The 27752-nt window shown below is 50.0% G+C and overlaps 13 protein-coding genes across 13 annotated transcripts; 7 read left to right on the forward strand and 6 right to left on the reverse strand.

Annotated features, from left to right (window-relative positions):
- Positions 1 to 577: 577 nt before the first annotated feature.
- On the forward strand, positions 578 to 2811 carry BJY04DRAFT_226562 (APC family permease; the record flags this gene model as incomplete). Its single annotated transcript, XM_073718440.1, has 8 exons — positions 578 to 822; positions 882 to 942; positions 1019 to 1445; positions 1519 to 1628; positions 1679 to 1762; positions 1826 to 1931; positions 1985 to 2194; positions 2249 to 2811. 8 exons carry the CDS (start codon positions 578 to 580, stop codon positions 2809 to 2811), a joined length of 1806 nt encoding a protein of 601 aa, XP_073573353.1.
- Positions 2812 to 3817: 1006 nt separating this feature from the next.
- Positions 3818 to 5734, reverse strand: BJY04DRAFT_184843 (uncharacterized protein). The gene is made up of 3 exons (XM_073710678.1): positions 4738 to 5734; positions 4531 to 4680; positions 3818 to 4462 (listed from the first exon to the last, which is right to left on the reverse strand). Exons 1-3 carry the CDS (start codon positions 5342 to 5344, stop codon positions 3975 to 3977), a joined length of 1245 nt encoding a protein of 414 aa, XP_073573354.1. The 5' UTR covers positions 5345 to 5734; the 3' UTR covers positions 3818 to 3974.
- A 1-nt stretch (position 5735) lies between these two features.
- BJY04DRAFT_184845 (uncharacterized protein) lies at positions 5736 to 6773 on the forward strand. The gene is made up of 6 exons (XM_073710679.1): positions 5736 to 5768; positions 5850 to 5915; positions 5984 to 6055; positions 6113 to 6230; positions 6285 to 6415; positions 6468 to 6773. The coding sequence occupies exons 1-6, from the start codon at positions 5745 to 5747 to the stop codon at positions 6663 to 6665; spliced, it is 609 nt and encodes a 202-aa protein (XP_073573355.1). The 5' UTR covers positions 5736 to 5744; the 3' UTR covers positions 6666 to 6773.
- Positions 6774 to 10666: 3893 nt separating this feature from the next.
- On the forward strand, positions 10667 to 11600 carry BJY04DRAFT_206436 (glutathione S-transferase family protein; the record flags this gene model as incomplete). The annotated part of the gene is made up of 3 exons (XM_073713709.1): positions 10667 to 10903; positions 10957 to 11204; positions 11258 to 11600. The coding sequence occupies 3 exons, from the start codon at positions 10667 to 10669 to the stop codon at positions 11598 to 11600; spliced, it is 828 nt and encodes a 275-aa protein (XP_073573356.1).
- Positions 11601 to 11692: 92 nt separating this feature from the next.
- BJY04DRAFT_26743 (Rieske [2Fe-2S] domain protein) lies at positions 11693 to 13139 on the reverse strand. Its single transcript, XM_073720039.1, has one exon. The coding sequence runs from the start codon at positions 13125 to 13127 to the stop codon at positions 11790 to 11792; it is 1338 nt and encodes a 445-aa protein (XP_073573357.1). The 5' UTR covers positions 13128 to 13139; the 3' UTR covers positions 11693 to 11789.
- Positions 13140 to 13328: 189 nt separating this feature from the next.
- On the reverse strand, positions 13329 to 14981 carry BJY04DRAFT_184865 (FAD-dependent oxidoreductase). Its single transcript, XM_073710680.1, has 7 exons — positions 14682 to 14981; positions 14411 to 14636; positions 14290 to 14361; positions 14187 to 14241; positions 13810 to 14140; positions 13727 to 13760; positions 13329 to 13680 (listed from the first exon to the last, which is right to left on the reverse strand). Exons 1-7 carry the CDS (start codon positions 14708 to 14710, stop codon positions 13417 to 13419), a joined length of 1011 nt encoding a protein of 336 aa, XP_073573358.1. The 5' UTR covers positions 14711 to 14981; the 3' UTR covers positions 13329 to 13416.
- Positions 14982 to 15278: 297 nt separating this feature from the next.
- On the forward strand, positions 15279 to 17033 carry BJY04DRAFT_206439 (major facilitator superfamily domain-containing protein; the record flags this gene model as incomplete). Its single annotated transcript, XM_073713710.1, has 5 exons — positions 15279 to 15463; positions 15513 to 15577; positions 15625 to 16068; positions 16118 to 16743; positions 16794 to 17033. The coding sequence occupies 5 exons, from the start codon at positions 15279 to 15281 to the stop codon at positions 17031 to 17033; spliced, it is 1560 nt and encodes a 519-aa protein (XP_073573359.1).
- A 425-nt stretch (positions 17034 to 17458) lies between these two features.
- BJY04DRAFT_226567 (uncharacterized protein) lies at positions 17459 to 20141 on the forward strand (the record flags this gene model as incomplete). The annotated part of the gene is made up of 4 exons (XM_073718441.1): positions 17459 to 18006; positions 18056 to 19150; positions 19196 to 19884; positions 19954 to 20141. 4 exons carry the CDS (start codon positions 17459 to 17461, stop codon positions 20139 to 20141), a joined length of 2520 nt encoding a protein of 839 aa, XP_073573360.1.
- A 263-nt stretch (positions 20142 to 20404) lies between these two features.
- BJY04DRAFT_226570 (transcription factor domain-containing protein) lies at positions 20405 to 22669 on the forward strand. The gene is made up of 6 exons (XM_073718442.1): positions 20405 to 20541; positions 20596 to 21018; positions 21064 to 21464; positions 21511 to 22041; positions 22095 to 22266; positions 22318 to 22669. Exons 1-6 carry the CDS (start codon positions 20469 to 20471, stop codon positions 22623 to 22625), a joined length of 1908 nt encoding a protein of 635 aa, XP_073573361.1. The 5' UTR covers positions 20405 to 20468; the 3' UTR covers positions 22626 to 22669.
- An 801-nt stretch (positions 22670 to 23470) lies between these two features.
- Positions 23471 to 24112, reverse strand: BJY04DRAFT_184872 (uncharacterized protein). Its single transcript, XM_073710681.1, has one exon. It carries the CDS (start codon positions 23781 to 23783, stop codon positions 23499 to 23501), a length of 285 nt encoding a protein of 94 aa, XP_073573363.1. The 5' UTR covers positions 23784 to 24112; the 3' UTR covers positions 23471 to 23498.
- On the reverse strand, positions 23471 to 24931 carry BJY04DRAFT_26848 (uncharacterized protein). The gene has a single exon (XM_073720040.1). The coding sequence runs from the start codon at positions 24884 to 24886 to the stop codon at positions 23855 to 23857; it is 1032 nt and encodes a 343-aa protein (XP_073573362.1). The 5' UTR covers positions 24887 to 24931; the 3' UTR covers positions 23471 to 23854.
- Positions 24932 to 25644: 713 nt separating this feature from the next.
- Positions 25645 to 26323, forward strand: BJY04DRAFT_226572 (uncharacterized protein; the record flags this gene model as incomplete). Its single annotated transcript, XM_073718443.1, has 1 exon — positions 25645 to 26323. A coding segment is annotated over one exon (679 nt), but the record flags the coding sequence as incomplete, so codon positions are not given.
- Positions 26283 to 27592, reverse strand: BJY04DRAFT_184874 (nitrilase). Its single transcript, XM_073710682.1, has 3 exons — positions 27111 to 27592; positions 26723 to 27047; positions 26283 to 26669 (listed from the first exon to the last, which is right to left on the reverse strand). The coding sequence occupies exons 1-3, from the start codon at positions 27582 to 27584 to the stop codon at positions 26425 to 26427; spliced, it is 1044 nt and encodes a 347-aa protein (XP_073573365.1). The 5' UTR covers positions 27585 to 27592; the 3' UTR covers positions 26283 to 26424.
- Positions 27593 to 27752: the final 160 nt, after the last annotated feature.

Here is a 27752-nt window from a genome sequence, read left to right on the forward strand (position 1 = left end):
TTATCAACTTTCACATACGGAGTAATGGTCTCACGCACCGTCGTCAGCTCCTGCGGGATCTCAAGCTTCCAGTTTTGCCCGTCGTTCATTTCCTGTTAGTTCATGAGTGTCCGAGTAGCCTAAGCGTAAGGATATACCCTGCAGCAAGGGACAGATGCCAGGCTTACGGTGACTTTCACTTGCCCTGAACCAAACCTTTCAACGAGGCAGCTGTACAGTTTCCGATAATTGACTGTGTAGCGGGTCGAGATGATTTGGACCGCCATAGTGCTGAGGCGAGATCAGAGGGGCGCAGTTACGCGTGGGGGTCAAGGTTTGTGTGCCTTGAAGCTCGGTGGCGAAAGGCAGGCGTACTTATACAGCCGCTTGATTCAGGCTCTGGTAGTCTCATCAGGCTGCGCCTGCCTGCGTTCGATCGGGTCGATCAACCTCTTGCGCTTTCCCCGCTCCATTTCCCAAGGCTCCTCGTCATTATCTGTACTCTGCGCCTCCATCTATCCCCGAACTACGACATCAGGTCCTATGATACCTACCTATCACCATAACCCCCTCGAGCAAGGCGCACGCATCCCTCGTAATGTCGGGCCACGCCGATCCAGAAGAGCCGCCACATCATCGTGCTTCAAGCGATATCGCTAATAGCAGCTCTATACGAGAAAAACAGCAACTACCGTTGAACACGCTGGACGTCGCTTGTCTAATCATCAACAAGATGATTGGTGGTGGGATCTTTGTATCTCCGAGTATCGTTGCCCATCTTACTGGTAACAAGATGGCTGCACTGGGGCTTTGGTTGTTTGGTGGAGTTTATTCCTTCTGTAGGTGAGTGCAATACTCCTGGAGTCCCAGTTGGTCGCCCGAATCCTTCTGACCAAGACAAGCATCTACATTTACCTGGAGTACGGGTTAGCGTGGCCGTATAATGGTGGGGAGTTTATCTATGTAGGCCATTGTTTTCGCTACGCACCTAGTCTTACTTTGCCACGGTCTGCTGCTAATGTTTATCTCGTGGATCTAGATTGCTAAGATCTTTCCCGTTCCGCCGCTGCTATTCGCGACCTGCTACGCGTGGTTCTTCGTTGCCTTTGCGACCTCAACATCAAACGCTTTGACCTTTGCCCGGTATATCAACCCTGATAAAGCGGAGGATAATGACGAGTGGTTCGTGAAGTTCTTCGCCTGCCTTATTGTGGTTGCCATATGCGGGGTCCATTACCGCCTTGTCAATATCGGCATCATAGCAAACAATACACTTGCAGTATTGAAAGTGGTACTCTTAGGGGTGCTCGTCCTGGCTGGTCTTGTTAAGGCTTGTCGTGAGGGAATACATGGTTCTCTTGCTGGGAAAGGTGATTTCACTGCAAACCATGGGAATGCGTCAGCGACCAATATTGCCCTGGCCATCCTTCAGGTCCTTTACAGCTATCAAGGGTGGGAGAACGCCAGTAAGTCACGGCCTTCACCCATAGAGTCTCGTTATGGGTCTGGTATGGACATTTGGCTAACCTGAATTATCAGATTACGTGACTTCCGAGATCGAGGGGGATAAGAGACGCGTTCTGAAGAAGGGTGCTTTGATTGCGGTCAGTGTTGTAGTCACACTCTATATAAGTTTCAACTTGTTCGTGGTATGTCGCCGATTGACGGAACCTGTGACCTTCTACTAACCGATGCTTAGTTCTTGGTTCTTGACTTCAACGTCATCACCGATGGAGTACGAAACCTCACGGGCCGAAACGTTACCGCGGACTTTGCGATCCAGGTATAGTGGTTTGACTTACGCTTCAAAATCACCTTTTAATGTCTCGTCTCGTTCCTCCGGCAGGTCTTTGGAAGTTCAAATACCCTTGCGGCAACCCGTGCGATCTATGTGTGTATAGCCCTGACCGCTGCTGGAAATCTGGTTGGCGTGACATTTACAAATGCCAGAGGTTTGGCTCGATTCCTTGCCTCTAAACTAGTCATATAACTGACAGTGATGGAGTGAACCGAGACATAGCCCAATACCGTGTGATTCCATTCTTCAAGTTTTTCGGACGGAGCTCAAAATATGGGATTGCTCAATGGGACAACCTCGGTACTCCGGCAGGAGGCTTGGTTTTACAGGCCCTGATCACCTGTATCACAATTGCCTCCGTCAATCCATTTCGGACAACTCTTACCATGTATCCCTACGGCCATGCCATCGTTTGTTGTATGCGTTATCGCCCCCTTGGAATTAGGCACCCTACTAAAACAATCTTTCCAGTCATACTAGGAATTGGCGCCCGCTACATACCGAAACGAATGGACGAGTACGAGACCAAATCCGCCGATCGACTCAACACGGGCTATGACACCCCTTACCGGTTCCAGGTCATGAAACACTCCTCCATCCGGAACCTCGTTATCGTTTTCTTTACCATAATCAACACCTTTCTGATCATTACCCCCTTCATTCCCTCCGATACCCCCGAGGGTGAAAAACGCGACACCCCCTCCTGGGTCCAGCCGCTCATTGTCACTGGCGTCTACATTGTTGGCGCCCTTGTGGCACTTTATATACTGGTCTATGGGGATATACGCTTCAAGGGGAGTAGGGATTGGACGGATAACACTGATGATGAGCATAAATTCGTCGACTATAATTATCGGCGGTGGGTTATCAAGCATCGAGACTGGAGGACTGCGGTAAGGTCAGTACATAAGCCACGGTCCAAACAAGAAGTTCTCGGGAGGTTGAAGGACAATGGCGAGGCCAGGACTGCAAGGGAGTTGCGCAGGCTGCATTCTCTTGAGGAAATTGCCGATGGGGACCTAAGTCGGGGCTAGGGAACGGAATATTAGGCCTTAAATGAGGTTACTAGATAGACCCTGCCTTGACATACCCTTGTAGACGAACTGCTCAGGGGCGTCGGCTGAGTCAACGTCGCTTGAGATTGGGACTAACAAGCAAGACCTTGCCAACGACACTTAGAGCTCCACGCTCTAACGGCAAACACGAGCATTAGTCAATGCGGAAATGTTATACCTAGCCATGTGACACTAGATTGTTTGGCTGCATCTCGCTTGCCTGCATAGTATTGAATGCCGACTGAGGTACTATATCAACCATTCATCCCGCCTTCTTCAACTCGTGACGTTGACTCTACATGGGTGGCTATCTGGGATGCTGATGGATAACTTGAAAGTATGACTTCGTTACTACGCCCCCTCCAGTCATAATAATATATTGTATGCTCAATCACCGGGGTTTGGACTTCGCGCTTCGCCAACGTGCCCAGCTGCTGGGCGATCTGCCTTTGTGGCATCAACATGGTCTCAAAGCATGGTCACCCAGTCCTCCTAAATCTTAGACCTATAGTTAGGGATGACGGCCCCAATACCGATCTGATAGTTGGTCCCAGCTACTCATTACACAGGTCGATAACTTACGCTATTGATCCAGCATTTAGTTGTCGCTTGAGCAGCGTTCTGCACCGCCCTTTCACGTTTCCTCCTCCTCTTTTTCGGTTTATCAGCTATCCGATTATCTCTGTCACAGTCTGCCGCAGCTATATAATGGGTGTAGGGTCTGCAAGAAACAGTCAAAGTATCAAATTATTGTCCAGAGTTCCCCGCTCATACCTAACTTCTAACCCCGAGTAAACTCTCTCTCCGCCAGTAAGCTCAAAGATGGGGGAATGTCAGGAGCAATCAGGAACACCGTAACAGAACGGTCTAGGGCCAAAGAGCCCCATCACATATGGCTCTGCCGTCGCAAGTCCGCGGGTGGTGAACGGATGTTGTTAATAGCCGTGGAAATCGGGTCTACTATATTAATACAAGAGTAAAATCGTTTGAACTAATATCCGAGTCTTGTTTTGACTGCTAGGTGCTACTCAGATACAGCTAGCTATATACTACATTACACTGCCACTACAATTCATCCCCAACGCCGAGCCGCCGACCTACATCTCCATCTTACGCCACCAACACCACCTCAAGCTGGGTGCTTAAGCGCGCGCCTTGCCCCACCAGTTCCAGCCGTGCCCGCTAAACCACGGGTGCTCACCCCAGGTGTGTCCGCCCCAGTGGTGTCCTCCGGATCCAGTTTCCTCCTCTTCACCAGCACCAGGTGCCTCAGGAGCAGGGGTAGCGGTAGGGACAGCAGTGAATGTGGGAGCAGCAGTGAATGTGGGCGCGGCGGTAGGCACGACCGGAGCCGTGGGCGTGACTGGGGCAGGGACAACAGGGGCAGACGTCTCACTGACGGGGAGGATGGAGACGATGTCGTTGTTCGTCTCGGGGACCTCGGTTTCAGTCTCGTTGTATGACCCGGAGGAAGAGTCGGAGCTTGAGCCCGCAGCGGAGAGATCGTAGCGGTCCTTGAGGTTGCGCCACCAGTCGCGCAGCATCCAGTAGTCGAATTCGGTTATTTCCGTCGCGCTGCCTGCTAGCATGATAAAGTTGGTTACGCCGGTGGGGGTCCAGTCGTAGAAGTCTTGGGTTTGGTCAGTCTTGCTGCGCTAGATTTTGGGGAGGAATTGAAAGAGGGCTACAATCACGTACCATCAAGGGCAAAGGTGTGGCCGATTTCGTGCAGGTAGATGTGGATGTTCTCTTCCTCGACGAGCTGCATGAAGTACTCCTGGCCGACTTGTTGGCCCCAGTCACCACCGAATCCGCCGCTCAAGCCGTCGGTGAGCCAGAGGCTCTGATCTGGAAGAAATTAGCATTTTGGTGAATGATCGCGATTTGGAAGCAACCCAAACATACCGTAGTGTCGCTCCGCACCACCTGGGCAAGCGCTGTAGTCGCCGTCTTGGTGAAAGAATCGTCCACAGGCCGGATCGCACTCGGGAACTCCATCCGCGTCGGTAGTGGTGTACACGTCAATCCCACTGGTGTCGCCTTCCAAGAGACCAGTATCTCTGACGGCGTAGCCGACGACGTTCACATCAACAGTGTCGTATGGCCACCCGTCGAATCCCGCAAGGCCGGAAATCCACTTGTTGAAGCCCTTGCTGGCGGCTGCGGCAATTTGGTCGCGTTGGGCAGCGGTCACGGTGGCGGAGGAGTCCCAGCGCACACAGTAGTTGATCTTGCCGCCGCCGGCGATAACCTGATCATAGCCGTAGTTCTTGAAGCCGAGAGGATCGGAGTAGGTGTCGAGTTGGTGCTGCCACACTTCTTCCAAAGGAGTGACGAGGTCAGAAGGGGGGTCCCATGTAGTGGGGAGGTTCTGACGCTTCACAGGGGCAGAGCCCTTGGGGACAGTAATGTGCCAGGGAAAAGTCCTGTCAGTGAGAGGGAAGAGAGAGGGAAGGGCGACAGCCGAGCTGACCAGCAGCTGGGTTGTGGCAAAGGAGAGAGCGTATTTCATATTGATTTTTTAGTAACGAAGGTAAACAAGAAAAGAAGTGAATGGAAGTCGCAGCTAGTCAATAGCTTGCGAGAGAAAAGAAGGGCGTGGTTGGAAAAGCATTCCGAGAGAGGGTTGAGTGCGGAGGTATATATAAGTGAGGTGAAACAGGAGGTATCCCAACGGCGTCCCGCCGCGAACGGTCAGTATCTTGGCGACAGGTACATGGCTGTCGGATGTTAATTAATCGGTGGTATGGCCTCATAAGGGTGGTTACAGGTGACGAGGCCTCGAATTTTCGGTCGCGCCCCACGAAAATAATTAGTAGAAGGCTTGGCGGTCAGGTGACCCACAACGTGGCTTTGGGAAAGTTTCGATCCACACCACCTCTTTCAGAACTCTTACCAACACCATCAACTTCATGATGGCAGCGCTTTCCAAAAACGTGAGTTAAGCACTTTGAAACTTCCTAATAATCAGTATCTCAAGCCCCCTTTCTATTATAATCGCTTAATTATCGATTTAGAAGTGGTATCAGTGGTACCTCCGCGAAGTCGAAGCCGGGCGCCTGGAGCTGCCTGAGTACGAAGACGTGAGTCTCCCTCCTTGTGTTATCTTTTATGGCTTTAACCGCTTGCTAACTGCTTGGGAACTGCTTAGGACACGGACAACTGTCTCTACTTTTACTACGGCGAAATGTTCTGCAGAATCCCCGATTGCTCCAAGGCCCATGTGAGACTGTTATCTACTGCTTGGTAGCCACTTACTAACTGCTTGGGAACTGTTTAGCACAACTACAAATCTACCAACAACCTGCGTACCCATGTCGGCTCACACAAGGATGTTTCGCTACCTGCTGGAAATCTTGGTGGACGTGCCTCGCAGGAATCAGTTGACGAGGCTGCAAGTAGGTGGCCCGAGTGGTTCTCAACTGCTTATCAAGTGGCTAATAACTACTTAGAATGGTACAAGGGGCTCTTCGCGGGTGTGGAGCCAGGTGATTCCTCCAAGGCTGGTGTGGGTAGTGCGGTGGCAAGTCCTGGTGCTTCTGTTGGTGCTCTGCCTTCTCTGCCCAAGAAGAAGGATGGGACCGTAGGTGGTTCTTAACTGCTTCTCAACTGCTCGGAAACTAATTAGCTCTTAGGTTCATGTGACTAACATGAGAGCTGAGGTGGTTCGCATGGGGCACTCTGTGCCGTGCGAGTCCTGTGGTACCCGTGTCAACTGCTGCAAGGACATCAACAAATGCGACCATTTTGTCCTGTTCGACTGTGGTGACCTCCACCCCCGTGCTGCAACTGAGGAGCCTGAGAAGGAGGGAAGCGAGGAGGGAACTGCTTAGTAACTAGTTAACAACTGCTAGCTAAAATTTCGCGAACATGAAAGTCTTGTACCTAGCTACCAGGGATCTGTGGATCAAATAAGTAGATAACCAATACATAAGTGGTTATTAAGTGGTAAATACTAGAGAGTAAATTTTCTTCTATAGAGTATATATATATATATACTAACTGGTTGTAGATACTATAGGTACTTCTCAACTACTTGCTAAGTGTTTAAAGTACCTAAAAGTAATATATATTTTAAGAACGTAGACAATAACATTAATATATATATAGCATTAGTGTTTCAATGAAATTAGATTAAGTAATAGCTAATCAGTTATAAACCACTTGATTATGATTCTTGTATTCTTATTCTTCGCTCCATAAGATCAAGCTCTAGCTTTTCATTCTCAAGCTGTAGCCTGCCATTTTCAAGTTCCTGGAGGCGAGCCTTTTCCTCTTGTTGCTTTATTTCTACCTCTAGCTTTCGAAGCTCAAGTTCCTGACGCCGCTGCTCTAGACTTAGAGCATTTGTAGAAGCAACCTGTCGAAGGCTCTGCGAAGATTGAAGTGACCTAACCAATCTGTAAGCGCTTGCCAAGCAGTTACTATGGGGTAAACCCTACTGATTATCACTATTTCGCGAGGACTGTGACCGTGACCTTGCTGTATTCTGCGGCTGTAGCTCTGGAGTACTAGACGAGGCAGATCGTTGGCGTTTACGGCTCCCTGTATCAGTAGTTAGCAACCAGTTAGTAACCACCTGCTATGTATATATACTTTCTCGGCTCATAAGACGAAGGTAATTGGCTTCCATGTTTGACGTCCGATATGAGTGATGGATATTAAACTGGGTAAACTGCTGATATTGGAGAATATCATCTTTATCTAGTTTCGCAGAACTAGGGAATATTAGTTCTTGGAAATAAAGTACTTTGTAAGTGATTAGGAAGTACTTAGACTTACTTTTTTACTGCTTCAACTAGAGTTAAATACTTCCCGGAAGCATATGACTTTTGATGAGACTGTTCAACAGCATTTGTATGGTTTCGAAGGATATCAAAGTAATAAGGCTGGATCTTAGAGCAAGCTTTATTTAGGCCTGCCTTAATCACCGCACTTTTCTTTTGGATAGCCCAGTTTTGGACATCCACACTCTCATACTCTAAAGCGGTTAGCAACCAGGTCTCAAACAGTTGGTAAGTACTTATACTTATAAAAAGGTCCAGTAAAGTATCATAATCTTCCTCTGATTTGCAGTCTAACAGACTCATCATACGGCTCCAAAGAGCAGAGCCTTGATTCCTAGTTCCAATTGTAGCTAGGATAGTCCGTTGAAAATGAACTCTGCAGAATACAATCATGTGCTGTAACTGCCAGGTAGTTGCTCGGTGTTGCGGGTCTACCTGAGAAAGGTATTGACCAAGTCCTAAGTAGTTAGTAAGTGCTTGCCAGCTACTTGATAATCGCCTACCAGTATATTGCTTGGTATCCATATCAACAATAATACCATGGATCCCAGACCCATGGATTGAATCAAATAGGACTGGCTTTTGGGAGACCTTTTCAACAAGATGAAAAACTCGCTTAAAAAGCAAGTAATAACCTTCTGTAGAGTCAAGACTAGTAAAGACTCGCAGTAGGGTAATAACTATATACTAGTAGTTAGTAAGTGATTATATAGCACTTAAACAGTACTTACTTTTACATTGGTCTGGTAGGAATGTTGCAAAAAGCACCTCATTCATGTCCTTAGATCGAATTCGCTTGTAGGACATGTCAACTTCAAAAGAAGAAAGGTGTGAGAGGAGATTAATCTGTTCCTTATAGCCACAAAGAACCATAGTACCATGTGAATCTTGGTACTGCTCTTGAATATAGTCCTAAGTACTTGGTAAGTACTCATTAACCACTTGGCAGGTAATTAAAAGGCACTTACTTTGAGATTCTGGTTAGTATTCTGAAGAAATATTACGCCATTAATACCCTGTCCATTTGGATATGAAAGTAGGCGCTGTTTCTGAATAATAGCCGAAATTCGGTCTTTGTTGCAAAAACTAGAGTGGATCTCTGATAGTGTTGAAGCATTAAATTGCTGACAAAATGCTTCAAGCTGTGGATTTCGGAGGAATTGGGCTAAGTTAATTAGTTAGAAGCCACTTGTTAAGCAGTTACCAAGTACTCGCCTGTAGTTAAAGTTGGGTCTTGCATTTGTTCCACAATTTGTTTTATCCCCTGTAAAATCCTCTCTGGTGCCTTACTTGGTGGTGGTGGAGGATGCTTATGAACACCTTGAGAGGTAAATAAGACATATGGGCATTGTCCTATATCCACAGGAACCAAGGCAGTAAAAATAACATTACAAGGGGTGTGCTTTAATCGCCCAGATCCTTGAGGATGATCTCTATCTGATAACAGTAAGCTAGCAGTTACTAGGTACTTGGTAAGTACTTACCGCAGTATTTTCGTCGGGTTGATAGAGGTTCAAGGATACCACATTCCTCTGTGGCTGGCATGATATCCTTATTAAAAAGATCCTCAAGAAACTGGAAGTCAAGTACTGTATGGCCCTGAATACCCCCTCTATGGTGTTGTGTCAAAAAATCATAGGGCGATTCATTGACACACCCAATATAGGGCTCGTATTGTCCATGAACATTCTAAAGCAGTTAGATAGTGCTTAAGAAGTATTTAGGAGTAGTTTAAAACAGACCGCATGTATTCTCCGTTTGAAAACTGGCTTGCAAGTTGGAAGCTGGTCAATACAGGCATGGCTATTCTTAAAGAAAGTCTTCTTTGACCGAAAGTAGCTATTAAGCAGTTAGCAATCAGTCATCAAGTACTTAAAGATTATCTAGATACCTAAATGCATTACGCTTGCCAAGGTCAGACTCTAGAATCTCAATCTCTCTCTGTGATTGTTGGATCTGGCGCCATGTATCTTCATCAACAGTAGTATGGTGATATGACTGGAGATTCTGATTCAAAAATTCGCATGCGTAGATACCAGAGCATTTCCAAGTCCATCGTTTGACTAAACAGTCAAGAAAGAGGCATTGGACTGGTTTCCGAGGCCCATGCTGTTGTCGTCTTGCATATTGGATCTTTGGTAGTTAGCAAGTAGTTGGGAACTAGTTACTAAGTACTAGGATTACCTCATGTACAAGCTGTTCCATTTCACTCTGTGAACGCCCTTGGCATGCAATAACATATGTGTATCCATGTATATGACTGGCTGGATACTCTGGTAAGTCATCAATATACTCAATCTTCAAAGTCAGAAGAGGATTGCTTTTTGACTTTGTTAGTTGAATGGGGCCATCCTAATTAGTAGTTAGTAAGCAGTTGCTAAGTACTTGATATAACTAAATACCAGCATATCAGATTCCTGCTCTGGGCTTGATTCGACAAGGTTGTTAAACTCGAATAGATCACCTTGAGTACTCATGGCGAGCAGTAATCAGCTAAAAACTGGTTGCAAATCACTTGTAATTTTAAATACTTTAAGAAATGTAAGCGAAATTAAGTTTCTGAAAAATAAGTTTCAGAGAAAAGGAGCTCGCGTGTCACGTTATTGCTGATTAATGGTCTTGGCGGTCATGTGAAAGGGATGAGTGTCACGCGGCCACGTTATTGAGGTGGCGTGACCTGTGTACACCCTCATAAGGACAAGAATACGGGGTAGTCCGCTTAGCTAAGATGCCTAAACAGGTGAATATTCTTCAGACTCAGGGGTAGGGTGTTGTGAAGAAACACAAGTCAAACACCGGCGGAGCGGCCAAGAGTCCGCACTATAAGCCAGACAGGCTAAGCAGCCATGTGGAGGGGTCAGGGCAGTCCGGTGGAGGCTTGAGACGGTCAGATTCCAGAATTTAGAAAGCAAGAGAATCAAGGCAGAGGCGACTGGCGGGATTTCCCGAAGATCATCGACTGACGCACAGCCCACTGCCCCCATGCATTCCTGTCAGTGTCAAGTAACGACTCCCTACTAAGTTAGCTGCCACACCGACAATCGACTATGACAGCTGCTGCGCGATTCTGGAAAAAGATACGCCGAAGCGAAGCTGATCCGTGTCTATACATCTATCCTTTTTCCATCCAGTCGATTGTCGTTCAATTTACCATTGTCTTTGCTCTGCGGGGAAAATCCCGTCCGACTCGGGAATTGTCTAGTCTGGGTTATCGTCTGGTGAACATCGAGAGGAATGAGAATTTGCGCGAATGGTATCTTCTCAATGTGAATCCATTGGGGAGGGTATGTAGTGAACTCTATTAAGTTGCGGGAGGCGCAGGGGTAACGTGCGACAGGTGCCCACGCTCACGTCCAAGTCGTTCCCGTCGCCCTTGACCGACTCCCTGGGGATAGTGTATTGGATCTGCGACCAGTATCCTGCATTACTCCCCAAAGAACATCAGACTGAGATATGTCGATTACTGTCAGAATTGAACGACCACCTTGATGGTCTCAGCAGTCCCAATCCCGCGGTTGAAGATTTTTTAACAAGCCATGACATCACACCCGCCCACCGCCAGGCACTGGAGTATAAACGCGACCGGTAAGTCCCTGGACCTGAACCACAAAAAGTCTAATGTTACTGACTGCCATCAGCCATCGGAAGCAGAGGGAAATTGCGTCCATGAATCTCTCCGATGGGTATAGCATGACGAAGCAGACGACTGCTTTTCTGACAGAGATCGTGCAGCTACGGGACAAGTATAGTAAGGGTGGCACCTGGATATTTGGCAACGCGATCGGCCCGACAGTGCTGGACGCGCATGTTGTGCCGTTTATTGCCCGCTTACGGGATATCTCCCTGGAGGAGCTGGTTCCTGAACAGCTGGCCCGGTACGCAGATCGAATTCTTGCCTCGTCGGAGTGGAAGGAGGTGATGGGGCAGAGAGCGACCGTATGGGACCCGTCCATGGGTCCTATTGATGAACTCCGCATGTAATTGTACGATAGCCTTAGACTTGTGTTGCAACATAGAGCTGTTAAGCGCCGAATGAGTTATGTTGACGTTAATGGTGCAAAGGAGTCTAGGCCCCAGTGGAGCCATGGCTGCGTACGGGGTAGTTTGATGTAGAGGATCGTTGTGACCATTTGCGTGAGCGGAATACTCCGTGGAGAAAGTTCACTCGGACTAGTAAACAAGGTCATCATAATAGCGACCGTCAAGACCTGCCATTGCGCGAGCATCCCGGTTGAAGGGCTCTTTGAGGCCGCCGACAAAGTACTTTCGGACATTAGAGCGGAAGACCTCAACAGGATCGGTCTTCTCTTCCTGGCAGATCCAGCTGAGCCAGCGATGGCCGGTAGTGACATGTGTGATTTCATCGCTATGAATGATCTCCAGAGCCTGAACGCTCTCATCGTCACGGGCGGCGCGGAACTTTGCGATCGTCATCGGATTAACATCGAGGCCGCGGGCTTCATGCACTAGGGCTATAATGCTGATTCGCGCTCGAAGGTCATGGGCAGTCTTGGTCGCTGACTCCCACAGCCCGTGATGGACAGGAAGGGCACCAAAGTATGAGCCCATTTCCTCCAAGCGGGTTCGGAGTAGGGAGAAGTGCTTGGCTTCATCGTTGGCCACCTTGAGCCAGTCATGGAAGAACGTGCGTGGCAGCTCACGGGCAAATTCAGGGGCAGTTGGGCTGGTATGGAATTCTGCAAAGCGCACACAGATGTCGATAGCCAAGTCAATGGCCCATTGTTCAATATTGGCAAGAGCATGCAGCATTGCTATTCTACTTTTCAGAGTGCCCCCTCTCCCAGGTTTTTGCATCGCCCCGGGTCGAACCTCAACGAGTCTTTCTCTTGGAGGCGTGGGAGGCAGCGATGCTGGGGTTGGGCCGGAGATCGGCATCGGCGAAGAAGTGCCCTCCCTCTCAGTAAATATTTTGAAAAGGTGGGCAGTAAGCTCGATTTTGTGTTCGGCATTCGATGTAGTCAGAATGTGCGCACACCAGTCGCATAAAGTAGCAGAATCCTCCAGATACTGTGCTTTTCCGGAGGAGTCTGTTGCTGTGGGCTCGACTACGGCTGAGTCTGAACAGGGGGTCTTGAGTTTGATCTTCTCGCTCACAGGCTCCAATTTCGCAATGGAGACATCATCTGCATCGTAGGTCAATATCGCTTGCTCTCCGTGGACGTCGATTGGGAATGTGCAGGCTTTGATGCCGACGCTGGATTGGCCCGTCTCCACATTGAAATCGTACGCATGCCACGGGCAGGAGGCGACGTATGCGGAATCTTCGATGTCAACCTGGGCATCTTCCATGGGACCACCTGCATGAGGGCACTCGGCTTCCATCGCATAGTATGACCATCCATCCCTACTTTCGTTTCGCGTCCTAGGGCGTTTGGTCGTATCGATGGATGGGAGGCGGAAGAGCACTAGACGCTTGCCGTCAGACAGGTGAATCACATAACGTGTATGCGTGATATCGGATAGTAATCCGAGATTTAGATCAGGCATTTTGCACGCTTGCGATGGTTATGGAAGTTGTTAATGATACAACCCCTCCGCAGATAAATTTGTGAGTCACGTGGGACCATGCTCAGCGCTAGGCCTAAATAGAGGTGAAAACGGAGACGGAGACACATGGCAGTATTTGGTCCCTTCGCTGCCGCCATTCTTCGTGTGAACAATTCTCCCGCTCTCACCAGAAACTGTCATCTTCATGCTTTCAAGATTCATATTGCACTGCCGCTAATCTCATCGTGATACTAATTTAGAGCTCATGCAGAAAACTGCCCTCGATCGTCTATAGTCTTGACTTCGGCGGAGCAAACAAAAAGTCATTGACCATTGTCCCAGCAGCCCTTGCCAACCCGAAACTGAACACGTACCCGCCACCTCCAGTACCGTATGCATGAACAATATTCTGTCCGTCGATGATCTCCTTTTCCACCCGAACACCCGGTGACCGTCCTGGCCGAATCCCAACATTGTCGCGAACGATGTCGAAGTCTCCGGGTTGGGTACCGGGGAACACCTGTGGCAGATTTTCGTGGACGCGTCGCAGGATCTATCATGTCAGCCGGGGCTTGATAACATTGGCTCAGGGTACTCACATCCAACTTGATATCCTGATCCACCTCGGAATACCTGCAAACCGCGATTAGCAGCGGCCGGTTGAGGCCAGGGTGACACTTACGTCTCGCCGACTTGCTTGATCCCACCCAGGATCGCTGTCCCATCGAGTCGTGGAATGACATACGTGTAATCCTTCCCGTGTCGCATGAAGATTTTATCGTGCCCTGTCTTCACCAGCACAGTCTGCCCTCGGATTTGTTGAACCTCTTGGTCAGCAACGTCTGCCAGAAATTTTGCGCCAAAGCCGGTCGCGTTGACAAGCACCTCGTGCCCGAAGCCCTTGAGCTCGGATAATGATTTGAGGTCCTTCCGAACGAACTTCACTCCGGATGCTTCCAGCCGCTTTCGTAGCCATGGAAGAAAGACGGCGGGCGTAATAACGACCGATTTGTCTACAAATCAGCACCGGTCAAGTCCCTAGGGAGCTACTGAACTCACAGCTCATTCCCAGTTTTGTGCCTTCTGGCAGTTCACTTTGGTCCATGACTCGAAACTAACAACCCGTCAACGCAGCTCTATTGCATACGTGCGCTTGACCCACCTCTGGCATCATATCCCGGTACCAGACCTTCTCTAGCGGTGTCTCATCCTGTAAATCGTGCATCTCGATTATCTGACATTCCTGTCAGCGTAACCCATAAACCGTGCACCGCACACCGTACCCTGACACTTGATTCTGGATCGGACTTCGCAAGACTCCACAGATATGAGAAGGAGTCTGCCTGTAGCTTCTGTTCGAAGGGAGTAGAACCGTCAAGACCGAGAAAGCAAGCACCTGCCCATGGACTGGACCACTCTCGGCTTTCACTGTCGCCGGGAAGATTGCGCGCAACGATCGTCACCTCGTTCGACCTTGACAGCATGCTAGCGATCGCCATGCCGGTGATGCTGTGTCCGTTAGCGACAGTTCAAATGGTCTCAGCGAGCACGTACCCGGCGCCAACAATGGTTATCTTGGGCATTTTGCTTATTGATGTTCGATGAGAGTGATAGGTGATAACAGTAGAGCGTAAGACTCTGCAGAACCGTGCCCGCTATTATATATCGAGTCTTCGAGCACGCCTTTTCGCGACATGTGAGTTGGAGTATCGATATCCCTGCCAGTCCACGATCTCCACACAGATAACGATTTGACAAATCAAACCGCGTACCGGCCAACCGGCAACGGTGATATCGGGCCCTAGTCCTAGGCCCCGAATACTCCCCTCAAGGTTACCCCAAATCTTCGCCCTAGCGCCCGATAATCGCTCGGGATTTTGCACCGTATCTAAAATCTCCAGGACTCCATCCTATCACAAGCAGATCCACGTGTTTGATGAAACTCGGATATCTCCAACCTCATCCTTTTGCGGGGAAGTCCCTATCAATCAAAGGCTTTATCTCCCGAACCGTCAGTACCATCCATGGCGGCTCGTGACCCTCTCTTCCTATCTGTGACTCCCACCTATAAAGCGCCGGTCATGCCTGCGCATGAATTGTGCCCATCATTCAATGAACTTGCACCGCCTGCATTAGTGTCTACATCTTACCATGGACTACGACAGGGACGACGGCGTTCGTGAAGAGAAGATGCTCGAGACTCCCTCGCGGCCCACTTCTGTGCAGGATGTGGTTCCAGGAAAGCCTGGAGATGAACACTCAGAATACCATGAATACCTTGAGCTTAGCCAGCACTTTTCTGGTGAGCGATTGAAGAAGCTTGTTCGGAAAGTAGAGTAAGTTCAGCTTTCTGAAACGCCATTTGCTGCGACTAACACTGTGCAGCTGGCATGTATTGCCGCAGTTGATTCTGATCTACCTTATGTCCTATATTGATCGCACGAACGTTGGTATGTATATCCAACGTCCACACAAGTTCCTTTCTGACTTGACACAGGAAACGCTAGACTGTTTGGAGTGGAATCAGACTTGGGGCTGAGCAGTCAGCAGTGGAATACATGCTTGTCTATCTTCTTCGTCACGTACGCTCTTGGAGGTGTTCCATCGAATATCGCTCTGCAGAGATTTGGACCGAGGATATGGCTACCATTCCTTCTTCTGTCGGTGGCATGCATTCTGGTCTTTACCTCTTTGCAAAACAACTTTAGTGGCTGGGCCGCATTCCGTGTGCTTCTTGGTGTGTTTGAAGCTGGCGTGTTTCCTGGTTGCTCTGTTGTGCTTACAGCATGGTATTCACCCAAGGAGGTCCACTCTCGGATGGCTATATTCTATTCTGGAGCCTCTGCTGCCGGTGCTTTCTCTGGACTGTTGGCATATGGAATTGGGCAACTGGATCACACATGGGGCTATCGCGGGTGGCGATTCATCTATTGTATTGAAGGTAACTCTGTCTGTGCTCCCCTGCACGTCCTGATGGCTAACATACGCAGGCGTTTTCACGGTTCTGCTGGCCATTGGAGCTTTCTGGTTTGTACACCCTACGCCCGCAAAGGTGGGCAAATGGCTAGCCCCGGAGGAGAAACGATTCCTCCTTCTCCGTCACAAATACTCCGCTGGAGGTGAAACCGGAGTTGCCGAGCAGTCAGGGTTCTCGTGGAAGCATGCCGCCACCGCCTTCAAATCATTTCACATTTATGCGGTTGTGCTCATCGAATTTACCCTGTGCGTAACTGTGTATGGGTACTCCTTTATTCTACCAACCATCATCAGGAACCTCGGCTATGACGCAGCGGAAGCCCAGGCTATGACAGTCCCTCCATATGCATTCGCATGTTTGGTGACTGCGATATCAGGTTGGGCGGCCGACCGGTACCAACAGAGGATGCTTTCAGTCTTGTTGCCTAACTTGATGGCTCTTGCCGGCTTCATTATTATTATCGTCAGTGTCCGATACCCGTCAGTCCCTGGGGTGACGCTCTTCGGTGTATTCCTTGTTACTGGAGGCCTGTATCCGATTTCACCTGCCGTTACTGCATGGATATCCCTCAATTGCGCTGGTACAATGAAGCGAGCGGTTGGAATTGGTGCGATGATCAGTTTTTCGCAACTTGGTGGTGTAAGTCCTCTCAAATCCGGCTTCCAACTATGCGCTAATATCTCTACCAGATTGTCGGCTCAAACATCTACATCTCTAGCCATGCGCCGACGTACCCTGTCGGCTTCGGTATCAGTATGGGGATGCTGGCGGTCTTCGGGTGCATTTGGCCAGTGATCTACTTTTTCATCCTGAAGCGGATCAATGCGAAAAGGGCCGCAATGGATGAAACTGAGATTCGAGCGAAGTATACGGAGCATGAGCTTTCGGAGATGGGTGACCTGAGCCCGTTGTTTAGATACTCGACGTAATCATTGATCCTCGCATGTGTGCGGGGGCGAAATATATATAGTACGGTCGTACGCCGCAACCAGCCATTGTCTGGTGCGATAATCTGAGATCTTCACCAAACCAAGGCCTGCAATATTAATCCAAGATTCATGGTTCGATTTTCAACTCCTTCTTCCGCCCCCAATTGTGTCCCATCCCTTGACGTCACCTGGAGTTGAACTGTCTTGGCTCTTTTGGCGTGGGCGAAACAAAAGCATTGCATCGTCGGCGATCGTCCAAAGATGGAGAAGATAGCTCCTGCCAAGATGCCTCAGCCTCGACCCTGAAAATAAATTCCCTTCACTTCCATCATCAACCCTTTCATCATCTTTGCTCTCATCGATGTGAGACCTTTTCGAGGAGTGAGTAGCGCACGCCTGCGATAGCATCCCATCTCAATGCAGCTATGTTTTCCCGCAGACGCGACCTCGACACGGGGCGAATAGACGAGAAACCCAAATTCCTCTCACATCTAACGTCTTATTCTTGGCGATCGTTCTCAAGGAAGTCTGAATTGCACGAGACTGACTCCGCCTTTACCCACTCCCGCGACTGGATCAAAGGCGTTGTTATCTGCTCCTGGGTCATTGGTTCTGTCCTCACGCTGAATATCATCCTCACCATCATCGCAGCCGGCATCGCATATTCTAGGAATGGTGAGACGGACTTTGCGTTCGCCTCGTTGTACATGGGGAAATGCTCTGTCGCGAAGAATTGGTCTACAGGACTGCATTTGATCATCAACATCCTCAGCACGGCTATGCTTGGTGCGAGTAACTATTGTATGCAGTGTCTGGCTTCGCCTTCGAGAGCGCAGGTCGATGAAGCGCATGAGAAAAGAGTTTGGGTAAAGATTGGCATTCCAAACATCTGGAATCTCCTCCGTTGGCAGAGGGGGAAGAGGCAGGTTTTGGGATGGATCCTGATCATAACCTCCCTGCCTATTCATCTGATGTTGGACTCGACACCTGTATCTTAGCGAGCGTGGCTAATGATTGTTTAGTTACAACTCTGCCGTATATTTCTCACTCGGCCCTATGGAGTACACGGTGCTCTCAGGGCACGCTGGTTCAATCAACGGCAACCACTCCACAGATTTTGAAAAATGTTTTCTTCAGAATGCCGGTGTTGAGTTGCCATTTTACAATGCTGCGATCGACGAGTCGCAGTTTAAAACTATGTCGAAGCAGGAATGCATCGACACGTTTGCCCAAGACTATGTCTCCGGACAGCGAATGGTTGTTTTGGTGACTAACTCCTCAATGTCGGAAGGTGAACCCATGTCCTGGATTGGACGAGGAAACGCAAAGAGCTTCGACGACAAATCAGGAAGTTCATTTTCATGGCTTTGCAATTATGAGTACGATTGCGGTAAGAGCAAGGTCGAGCAAATGACTGCGGACTGGACAGCGAGAGGGTTTGAGTGGTGGAACCCTCGAATGCATGTCGAAATACCCACATCCCCTGGCGAAACTTATCTATCGAAAGGGTGGTTGACGATTGGCCACTATGGGATACCGAACACACCGGATACCCAGCGTCTCAACGACCTGCTAGAACAAGACCCCACCGTCGAGCAGTTGCAAGCCCAACTGGATGATCGTTCGAACTGGCCTAACGCTTCTTTCATTGACAATGTCAAGATTCATGGATACGAGCCGCGATGCATTATATCAGACCAGCAATCAGACAGGTCAGGGGAAACGTACCTGGTTGACCACTGCATGACTCTTACAACAGAGGAGACTTGTCAGCTGTTTTTTAGTCCGCCAATCTGTATCATTGTGATCGGGTGCAACATTATCAAGCTGATCTGCACGCTATTCACGGCTCGCGATACTCGGGAGGATGTTTTCCTTACCATCGGGGATGCGATTGCATCGTTTCTTACCCGGCCTGATTTTACTACCGCGGGTTCATGTTTGATGTCCAAGCCGCTTGTGGACAAGAGGACTCAAGGCTGGAAGAAGCGTTTGCGAAAGAAGGAGGAACAGATGGATATAAACAATAACCAAAAGACGCTCCCGTTACGTCTGCTTCCAAGGAAGCGATGGTTCCAGGCTGCTAGTTTAACGCGCTGGGTCTGCACGATAACAATGTAGGTCCTCCCTCAATGCTGCATCCCACTTATTGACGGAAATAGATTTGTGTTAATGCTGATACCAGCGATATATGTACTTCGCCTCGGAATACTAGACTTCAACGAAGCCTACGGCTCACAGAGCATCTGGGACAGCGGCTTAGGTGATCCTTCTGCCGCAACCATTCTCTCCGGCCTGGACATGGAAGCCACGACGAATGGAATATTTTCCATGATCCTTATGGCGAACACGCCTCAGATTCTCGTTTCCATTGCCTACTTCATGTACAACGGCCTGCTTACTTGCATGCTTAGTGCCGTGGAATACGATAACTACGCTACGAAGAAAAAGCCTCTCCGCGTATCCTGGCCCCGCGGCCAGCAGCGCTCGACTTACTATCTTTCTCTTCCATATCGCTACAGCCTTCCTCTATTAGCCGTCTCCGCCGTCCTCCACTGGCTCGTCTCCCAGAGCCTGTTCTTCGTTGAGATAATCCCCTTTGATCAGAATGGTACCCGTGAAATAGGCGATGAGGTTGTCACCTGTGGCTATTCCCCTGTCGCGATCATTTTCGCCATCGTCGTTGGCGGGTGCCTCCTCCTCGCGTCCATCCTTCTTGGGCTCCGCCCTTTCCGGTCCCACATGCCTCTAGCTGCCCAGTGCAGCGCCGCAATCAGCGCAGCCTGTCATCCTGGGACATCAACCTCAACTCTCGATGATGTCGACGACGCTCTGAAGCCCGTTCAATGGGGTGAGATTCCCGGCATCTACCATTCTCCGAGCCCCCTTACATTCTCCAACCGGGTCGACGGCGGTTTAGAAGATGGCATTGATTCTTCCAGGGGGGCTGAATTTGGAAGCGATGACCGGCGTGAGATGCTGGCAGGGACAACGCTTGATAATGAACCTGAAATGCACTGGTCTGGGGCTATGGAGTCGGGGTATTATCATTGTAGCTTCACTTCGGAGGAGGTTTTTGAGCCGAGTATGGGGAAGGTATATATATAGTTTGGTCAGTTCCTGATGACCTAATGAGACACACGCTCGATAGACGCAAGGCCTGGTGAAGGCCCGCATTTACATGCCTGTATCATTTAATACCAGTTACATACAAGAAAATAAAATCAAGTGCTGAAGTAGTCCATCTGCCCAAAGCCTTTATCTCCGTCTCGGCTCAATTGGGCTAGCGTGAATCATGTGACCCACCTGCCTATCTACTCCAACACACTGGGCTATCTTCCACTCTCTCAGACAAGAGTTTGCATCTGTTCGTTGCCGCATGTCCTCATCGAGGTCTCAATTGCAAACAGCTGCCCCGGATATGCAGCTCACACTATGCAGCTCACATCCCCACGTAGCAGCACCGCCTGTATCCGCTGCTACAAACGCAAAGTGAAATGCTCCCGAGGTAGATCGCCCCCACAAACCCACTGTCTTCATCCACAATCTAACTTGCGTTCAGAAAAGCAATGCCGAAACTGCCGTCTCGCAAACAAAGACTGTCAGTATCCTACGCGAGACCGCAATGTTAGTGTGTCGGAAAACTATCTTCGGGCATTACAAGCCGCAGCAGCGCAGTCAACCACTGTATCAATTGCTCAGTCCCCGCTGGGTTCCGTCTCCGGCGAAGGGAATATTGGTGCCACGGCGGAGATTCTTCCTCCAGGCTCTACTCAGAACCAGAGTCAACTATCGGATCCCCTAGTCGAAGACCCTACGTCCGAGGTATTTGTGTCTGGCCTGAAACAGCTGCATTCCCCCGCGGTGTTCCTCGGCGGACCCGATTTCTCCAATGCTGCGGGGATATCGCCTAGTATTGGGATTGAAGCACCGAATATACAGCGCCAGGCGTATGAGTTTTATCAGCTGGACTTTGACGACTTGAGTGAGTAATCACCTAGTGTTTGGTCTGCAATGCTTACGCGGCTAGATCCCTCATGCTCCTTTAAACTCCCTCCGTACCCATACGCCCTTCTGTTGTTTGATCGCTTCAATGTATTTGTCGGTCATGACTGGCATTGGTTCAAGCGGAACAAATTTAAAAAAAGCCTCGATTCGACGTATAAAGACCCCAAGGCGAAAGAGCTGAAGGATCGGATGTGGCTGTGCCGCTTGCTTACAGTCTTCGCTTTGGGGGAGTCGTATAACTCCGAAGCCACCCCTGAGATTCGTCTTACAGGTGATAAGGAAGGCTCACTGGATAACTCGAACAACACGCAAGAGGCTGTGCGATCACCGCCCGGGACAGAGTTCTTCGAACAAGCTTTGGCTCTGTTGAAGATTCATCATGAGGATCCTTCTATCGAGCAGGTTGAGGCCTTGAATCTTGTTGTGCGTATTCGCCCCCCTTCCACTCGAATCCCTCTGACTACTCCAGGCATTTTACTCATACAGTCTCAACCGGAAGAAGGCTGCGTATATGTACGCTGGCCTGAGTATCCGGATGTCCAATATGCTCAAGCTACATAGACCCTCATCACCCCCGCTACCCGCGGTTGAACTCGAGCACCGAAAACGCGTCTGGTGGACGACATACTGCGTTGACAGGATGACAAGTACAGAATTGGGACTACCACCCGCATTTCAAGTGCATCAAGTAGAGCAATCGTACCCCGATGATTCCACACTTCTACCAGCCGACAGGGTCGAGTTTCACGATGCAGAGACACTGACCACTCAAGTACAGCTTGCGTTCATTCATGGTGACATCTGTGAGAACGTAAGGAGTATACGAAAGGATAATACAACGAACGTGGGAGACCTCACAAGGCCGATCCTCCATAGATTGGAAGATGTCAGGGCAAGACTACCATCTCACATGTCTTTTGACGTCGAGAATGGCATGCCGCCAGCAATGAAGCAGATGGCAGATCGCTCGCTGGCATCTCTTTACCAGCGATACCACCAGGTACAGTCCCTGTTACCGAATTCGCCTACCTCAAGCAACTAATAATGTATCAGTGCTTCGTCCTCCTCCTCCGCCCCCTCTTCCTGAAACAAATCAGCTACCTCCTAGCCGGCGACACCGCCAAAGCCTACCAAGAAGACGTCAAATTCCTCACAAACACCTGCCTCCGCGCCGCCCGCACAAACCTCAAAATAATAATCGATCTTCGAAGCTGCGATAGAATGAGTAAGCCCCTTTTCCCATATCCCGTTGACAATCACTAAGAAATGAAACCAGCCCGATTCGGCTTCTGGGAATCCCTCCACCTCTCCTCCGGCCTGATGATTCTCTCTCTCGCCATGTCCGTCAACAGTCGCTGGCCGAATACTTTTGATGAGAACTCTGATGACAGGAATACATATGATACGGCGAAGGGTCTACTACGGGAAATGATCCAGGCGGGGAATCTGGGGAGTAAGGGCCATGGCCAGATGCTCGCTGAGGTGGAGCAGTTCCAGAACGGGCTGTTTGGCGGGAATGCGCAGCATGTGTTTGATCTGGGGTGGGATGTTGATGAGTGGATTGAGCAGTTGTTGGGGTCGTAGGGTTCTTTTGCTATGGCGTGTTTTGTATAAATGCAGATTCTGGCTAGTCTAATGGTCTTACTAGAATGGGATAACTCATAGCAGGAATCGCATGAGCTGGGAAAGAACGATAATATCAACCCGCAAAACCAGCCTTAACAATGATCCCACGTCGACTTGATGGATTCTGTTACGTGCACCAACGGCGCCAACTGTCGCATATCCTCATCAGCACCTAATACGCCTTGCCTGCACAATCGTTCTTCATAATCACCCCTCACCCGCTGGGATGGTCAGATTAATATAGGAAATAATATACCTGGGCATCAAAGGCAACTTTTGATCCTACCCAGACCGCACAGTCGATATAGAAATAGTCACGCCCTGGTATTTTGAATTCTGCATACTAAATATACACCTTACTCCCTATCTTGCAGCTGCAGCTGTAGCTGCGCACTGCACGCTGCACGCTGCACGCTGCAGTATTACGCTACACGTTTTTTTTTTTTTTTTTCTTTTTGAGAGAACCCACTAATATCATAACCTGCCATGCGACTGGCATATTTTGACACTTCAGGTAAGAGGCCGGCGTATGCAGCAGCGCCGGTCAAAGAGCAATACCTAGTCCGCTCAGGATAACAATTGCCGCGCATGATATGATACACATGGTTGCTTGATGGCTCCTACTAGAAGCGAAAAGTCAAGGTTCACATAGAGGAAGAGCTCATATATTCTTGTGTGGTGTGGTGTAGTCGACTCCGCAGGGATCGTACCGGGTTACATTATATCTTAACGCTTCCAGAGCATTCATGTTCGTCTTATGTGCAAGGTGGTGGATGATCATCATCTCATTGATAAAGGACGAAGTTCTTAGGCTGTAGTACTCGACGTGCTTCAGTTTCGTCGAAATTGCGCGCGAAAGGTACACACTGGTGCGGGGGGGGTGGGGTTTTGGTGGGATTTCAGTTGTTCAAGAGGCCAGTGGCGTTGGGGGCGTTTCTTGGGAGGGGTATAGGGAAGGCAGGGAAGGCTAGGATGGCTATAAACCGCGTGAGTCGCACCAGGAGGGTAGATGATGGGCACTGGAAGCGATATGAGCGGCATGCAAATTCTTGGGCCTTGCATTGTAGAGGGACGTTGCTCCCGGTGTACAGTTCTGGCTACAGCCTCGACGATCATGGTGTTTAGATTGATTTGACGGAACTAGGTCTCTAGAGCTTTCGGCGAGACGTGACTTGGAATGTGCCCACTCAAGCAATACCGTGATTTGCACGGTCGTATAAACCGTCCCACCAGTCCCAGTCTAGAGTCCGTTGTGGGGTGAACACTGGTGCGGTCTCTGAAAGAACCCAGATAGGGAACAGTGCGCGGCAGCGGCCCTCTGTGAGCCCGGGGGTGTCTGAGAGCGCATGGCCGAAGCAGGGTAGAGTGAGGATGCTTTGCAGGTTGGTTCGGAGGAGGGCAATGCGTAGTGCCGAGCTGGTGAGTTCCAGGTCTGTGATGGTTGCTGAATCATATAGATAGTGGAGTGTGATGTGGTTTAGAAGTATAGCGATGGCGGTATACTCAGCAGCGAGAAAAGAAAATTCATTTGTTACGGTTTTTGTAATCGCGGGAAGGCAGAGGCAGGGTTCGTTGAGACAGCCTTGACAGGGGTTATGAATACCCGGTGCCTCGGCCTCAAGCCAGCTTTGTCGCCAGGAGTGGAGGTCATCGAGGAGTTGTCGATGCTGAGTCTGAATTCCAAGGTAGTCGTCAGGACTCGGGTCCGAGTGCAGCAATGCATAGATGGTGGTTATTTGCATAGCTATATCAAGAAGATAGTCCCGACGGGTCTTGTTGATTACGTCCCACGGAACCTCCATCCATTCAGGCTCCGCAAGAAATGTACACTCTTGCTTTGAGAGAACAAATAGTATCGTCATCTCGCGGAGCTTCTTGAATGCGGCGTGATACCCGTCGATTTGGAACCGTGCCGGCCCTTGTCGCTGTAAAAGCGTCAGAGCACCAGCCAGATGTCCCGCCCATCCAGAACTGTATATTCGAGTAGGCTGTTGCTGGCTTGCTTCGAAAAGCGTGAAGATCAAGGAGATTACCACGAGTTCGGGGGTCGAGTCAGACGCGGAGCCTTGGAGAAGTCGGCGGAAGGATTGGAGACCGGTATTGTATGTCGAGAGGCTGAAGAGGAGATACTGTTCTCTGTCAGAGGTGAACGAGAGCCGGATTGTCATTAGTGAAATCAGAGCCATGTCAAGGACGCGTGAGCGGAGGCCGATGCTCATTACACCCTCTGACCAGCAGGAGGATGTCCGTGCATAGTCGGCTCTGAATCGGGTCATCAAGGCTTGGAAATGACTGTGAAACTCTCCGGGTGAGAGCTCAAGGGCATGAATGTCGGGAGAGGTCGGCAGCGCAATGCCAACATTTGCACCAGGTAACTGGTTGTTGTGAAACTCTGTTTCTGATTTCTCGTCCTTAGCCATGTCTATGGCATCTCCAATGAGACTCTTCATGCGGACATTCATCCGACCCGCATCCAGATTGACGAAGACGCCCTTCACATGTGGCTCGTATCCGCACAGACGGCCAGACTTGAGGCAAGTGCCGCATTGAGGTCGGGCTCCGTTGCACTAAGAAGTTGGACGATTAACGATGGCTAGCTGGAAGAGGTGGAGACGTACGGCTTTCTTCCGCGAACGACAGGTCCGGCAGGGACGGACCATAGCAGGTATGATACTCCAAATGGATGGAGCTGAGCAGAATCACCGAGAAATGAAAGATATGGTTCTGTTGAGTGTTGTAGGATGATGGTTGACGAGTTGTGAAAGTCACATCGTGGACGATCAGGCGAAAGCTGACCTCGCCATGGCGCTAACCGTCTTGGGCATATCGGACCGCGCGAGGATATACAAGGTCTTGGCACGATGAACAGGCTGAGTAGCCTACTACCTTTGAAGGGTATTTAAAGGGGCACAAGTTTGCAAGAGATGAATCTCATACATCCTAAATTATCGCTCCCATTATACCTCCAAATCAGCATAATGGCCGCTCAACAACCAACCCGCACTATCGCCGGTATCACGGTGATAGACACCCCCCTCATACGCGCCGCTCTCGACTACGCCAAAACCCACAACGACCCCATGTCCTTCAATCACACCCACCGCTCCTGGCTATTTGGCTGCATAATGGCTTCCAAGCTCCCGGCCTTCAGCAACATTGACTTTGAAATCCACGCCGTTGCAACAGTCCTGCACGATCTTGCATGGGACCTTACCTCCCCGTTTGCAAGCACTGACAAGCGCTTCGAAGTTGACAGCGCAAATGCTGCTCGAGACTTTTTGAAAAGAGAGGCACCACACTACGACCATCGCAGGATTCAGCTTGTGTGGGATGCTATTGCTATCCATTCGACACCGAGTCTTGCGGCGCACAAGGAGCCTGAAGTTGCGCTTTGCAATATGGGGATTGGTGCTGATTTCACGGGACCGGGGTTTCCTGGTGGTTTGATCACCAAAGAGGAGTATCTGGCTGTTATTGAGGAATTGCCGTTGTTGGGGTTGAAGGAGGGGGTGAAGAAGTTGATGTGCGCTCTGTGCGTCCATAAGCCAGAGACGACCTATGATAATTTTGTGAGGGATTATGGGGACAACTACGTGGAGGGGTATGACTCCACCGGAAAGACTGCGCATGATTATATGATGCAGCCCATTGATTAGTAATAGCAGGAAGGCTTCAGTGTCGTGTTGGTTGGACCTAGATAGTCTCGGTGAATTTGACATATATTTTGATGAACTATGTGCTGTATATGTGTTGCGCATCAGAGAGGGGGCGGGTTGAGATCCAACCCCTCCACTGTCAGACTGAAAGCATCGTTGCGAGAGTAGCTCCCTGCCAAGTCAAGGTCTAGTCTACCACGGAGGCAATCCTCAAAGTCGACCTCAACAATCTGCAAGGCTGTATCCGGATCGCTCTCATCGTTAGCGTTCCAAAGTGGCCCGGCGAGCACTTCGCCGAGAGGTCCGATAATACACGAGCCACCACCACTGGCCCATGCCTCAGGGTCTGTAATGTATCAGTAACGTTCAAACGCGGGCGTTGGCGTAAGCCGGGCATACCAGATTCGATCTTCTCGCTCTCTGGCCCCTGGGTAACCCATTCAGGGAGCTCTTTGTATCGACCCGACTGGCTAGCAGACAGAACAACAGCCCTTCCCTCCAAAGCGACCGTACGCATGAGAGGCAACCAAGTCTCCCGGCAGTCGACGGTCGGTGCTAGATAGAGGTTGACATTCTGAGCGTACAAACTCTGCCGTAGCAGGGGCATGTAGTTCTCCCAGCAAATGGCAGCCGCCAAGGTCAGCTGGACGCCGTTGATCTCAGTAGTGACGGCTTTGAGGGTTGAGGGCGATCCCTGCGCCCACACAAGCCGCTCTGATCCGGTCTAGCTGTGCGTCAGACAAGATTGACAAAGATGGATAATTAACAAAGAACAGGATGGACGTACAGGCATCACCTTGCGCCGCTTGCCTAGGACGCCCCGCTTAGGATCGACATACAAGGCGGAGCAATACAGACTGCCGCCCGCGCGTTCGATGACACCGACTACAATCAAAATGCTTGTTTCGTTTGCGATCTTCTCTAGCCGCTCCCGGGTGCCGTCTCCACGGTATGTCTTTCCCTGGGCAACGGGTAGCTTCTTTTGGACCCAGTCATCGCCTGCTCCGGCCGGAGTGTCTCCCAGGTCAGCAGCACCATTGAAATAGTGGAGGAACTGCTCGCGGCCATGAGCCTCACGGAAGCCAAAGCGGGTGCCAAAGGTTGCGGTCCGAGGGTATCCGCCGAGATAGGCTTCCGGAAAGAGCAGGATGTTTACACCACGCGAGGCAGCGGTGCGAGCGGTGCGCTCAAGAGCATCAAGGGTTTCTGCGAGGTTGTCTCGCGAGTGTGACTGTGACACAGCAACCTTGAGCTTTGACATGGTGATGGTTGGGAGTGGATGGAGCGAGCATGACTCGACTCGAGACGCGAGAACAAATCCTTGATCGCCGATGTCGCTTGCTCAATTAGGAATAGTCGTGGAAATCCAACTCCGCAACACCCGCTCCATCCGTTCTTCCTCTCACTACTACTGCTCTCTGTCTCGTTT

This window comes from Aspergillus karnatakaensis (genome assembly GCF_047715665.1).
Source record: "Aspergillus karnatakaensis strain CBS 102800 unplaced genomic scaffold BJY04scaffold_14, whole genome shotgun sequence".
Lineage (NCBI taxonomy): Eukaryota > Fungi > Ascomycota > Eurotiomycetes > Eurotiales > Aspergillaceae > Aspergillus > Aspergillus karnatakaensis.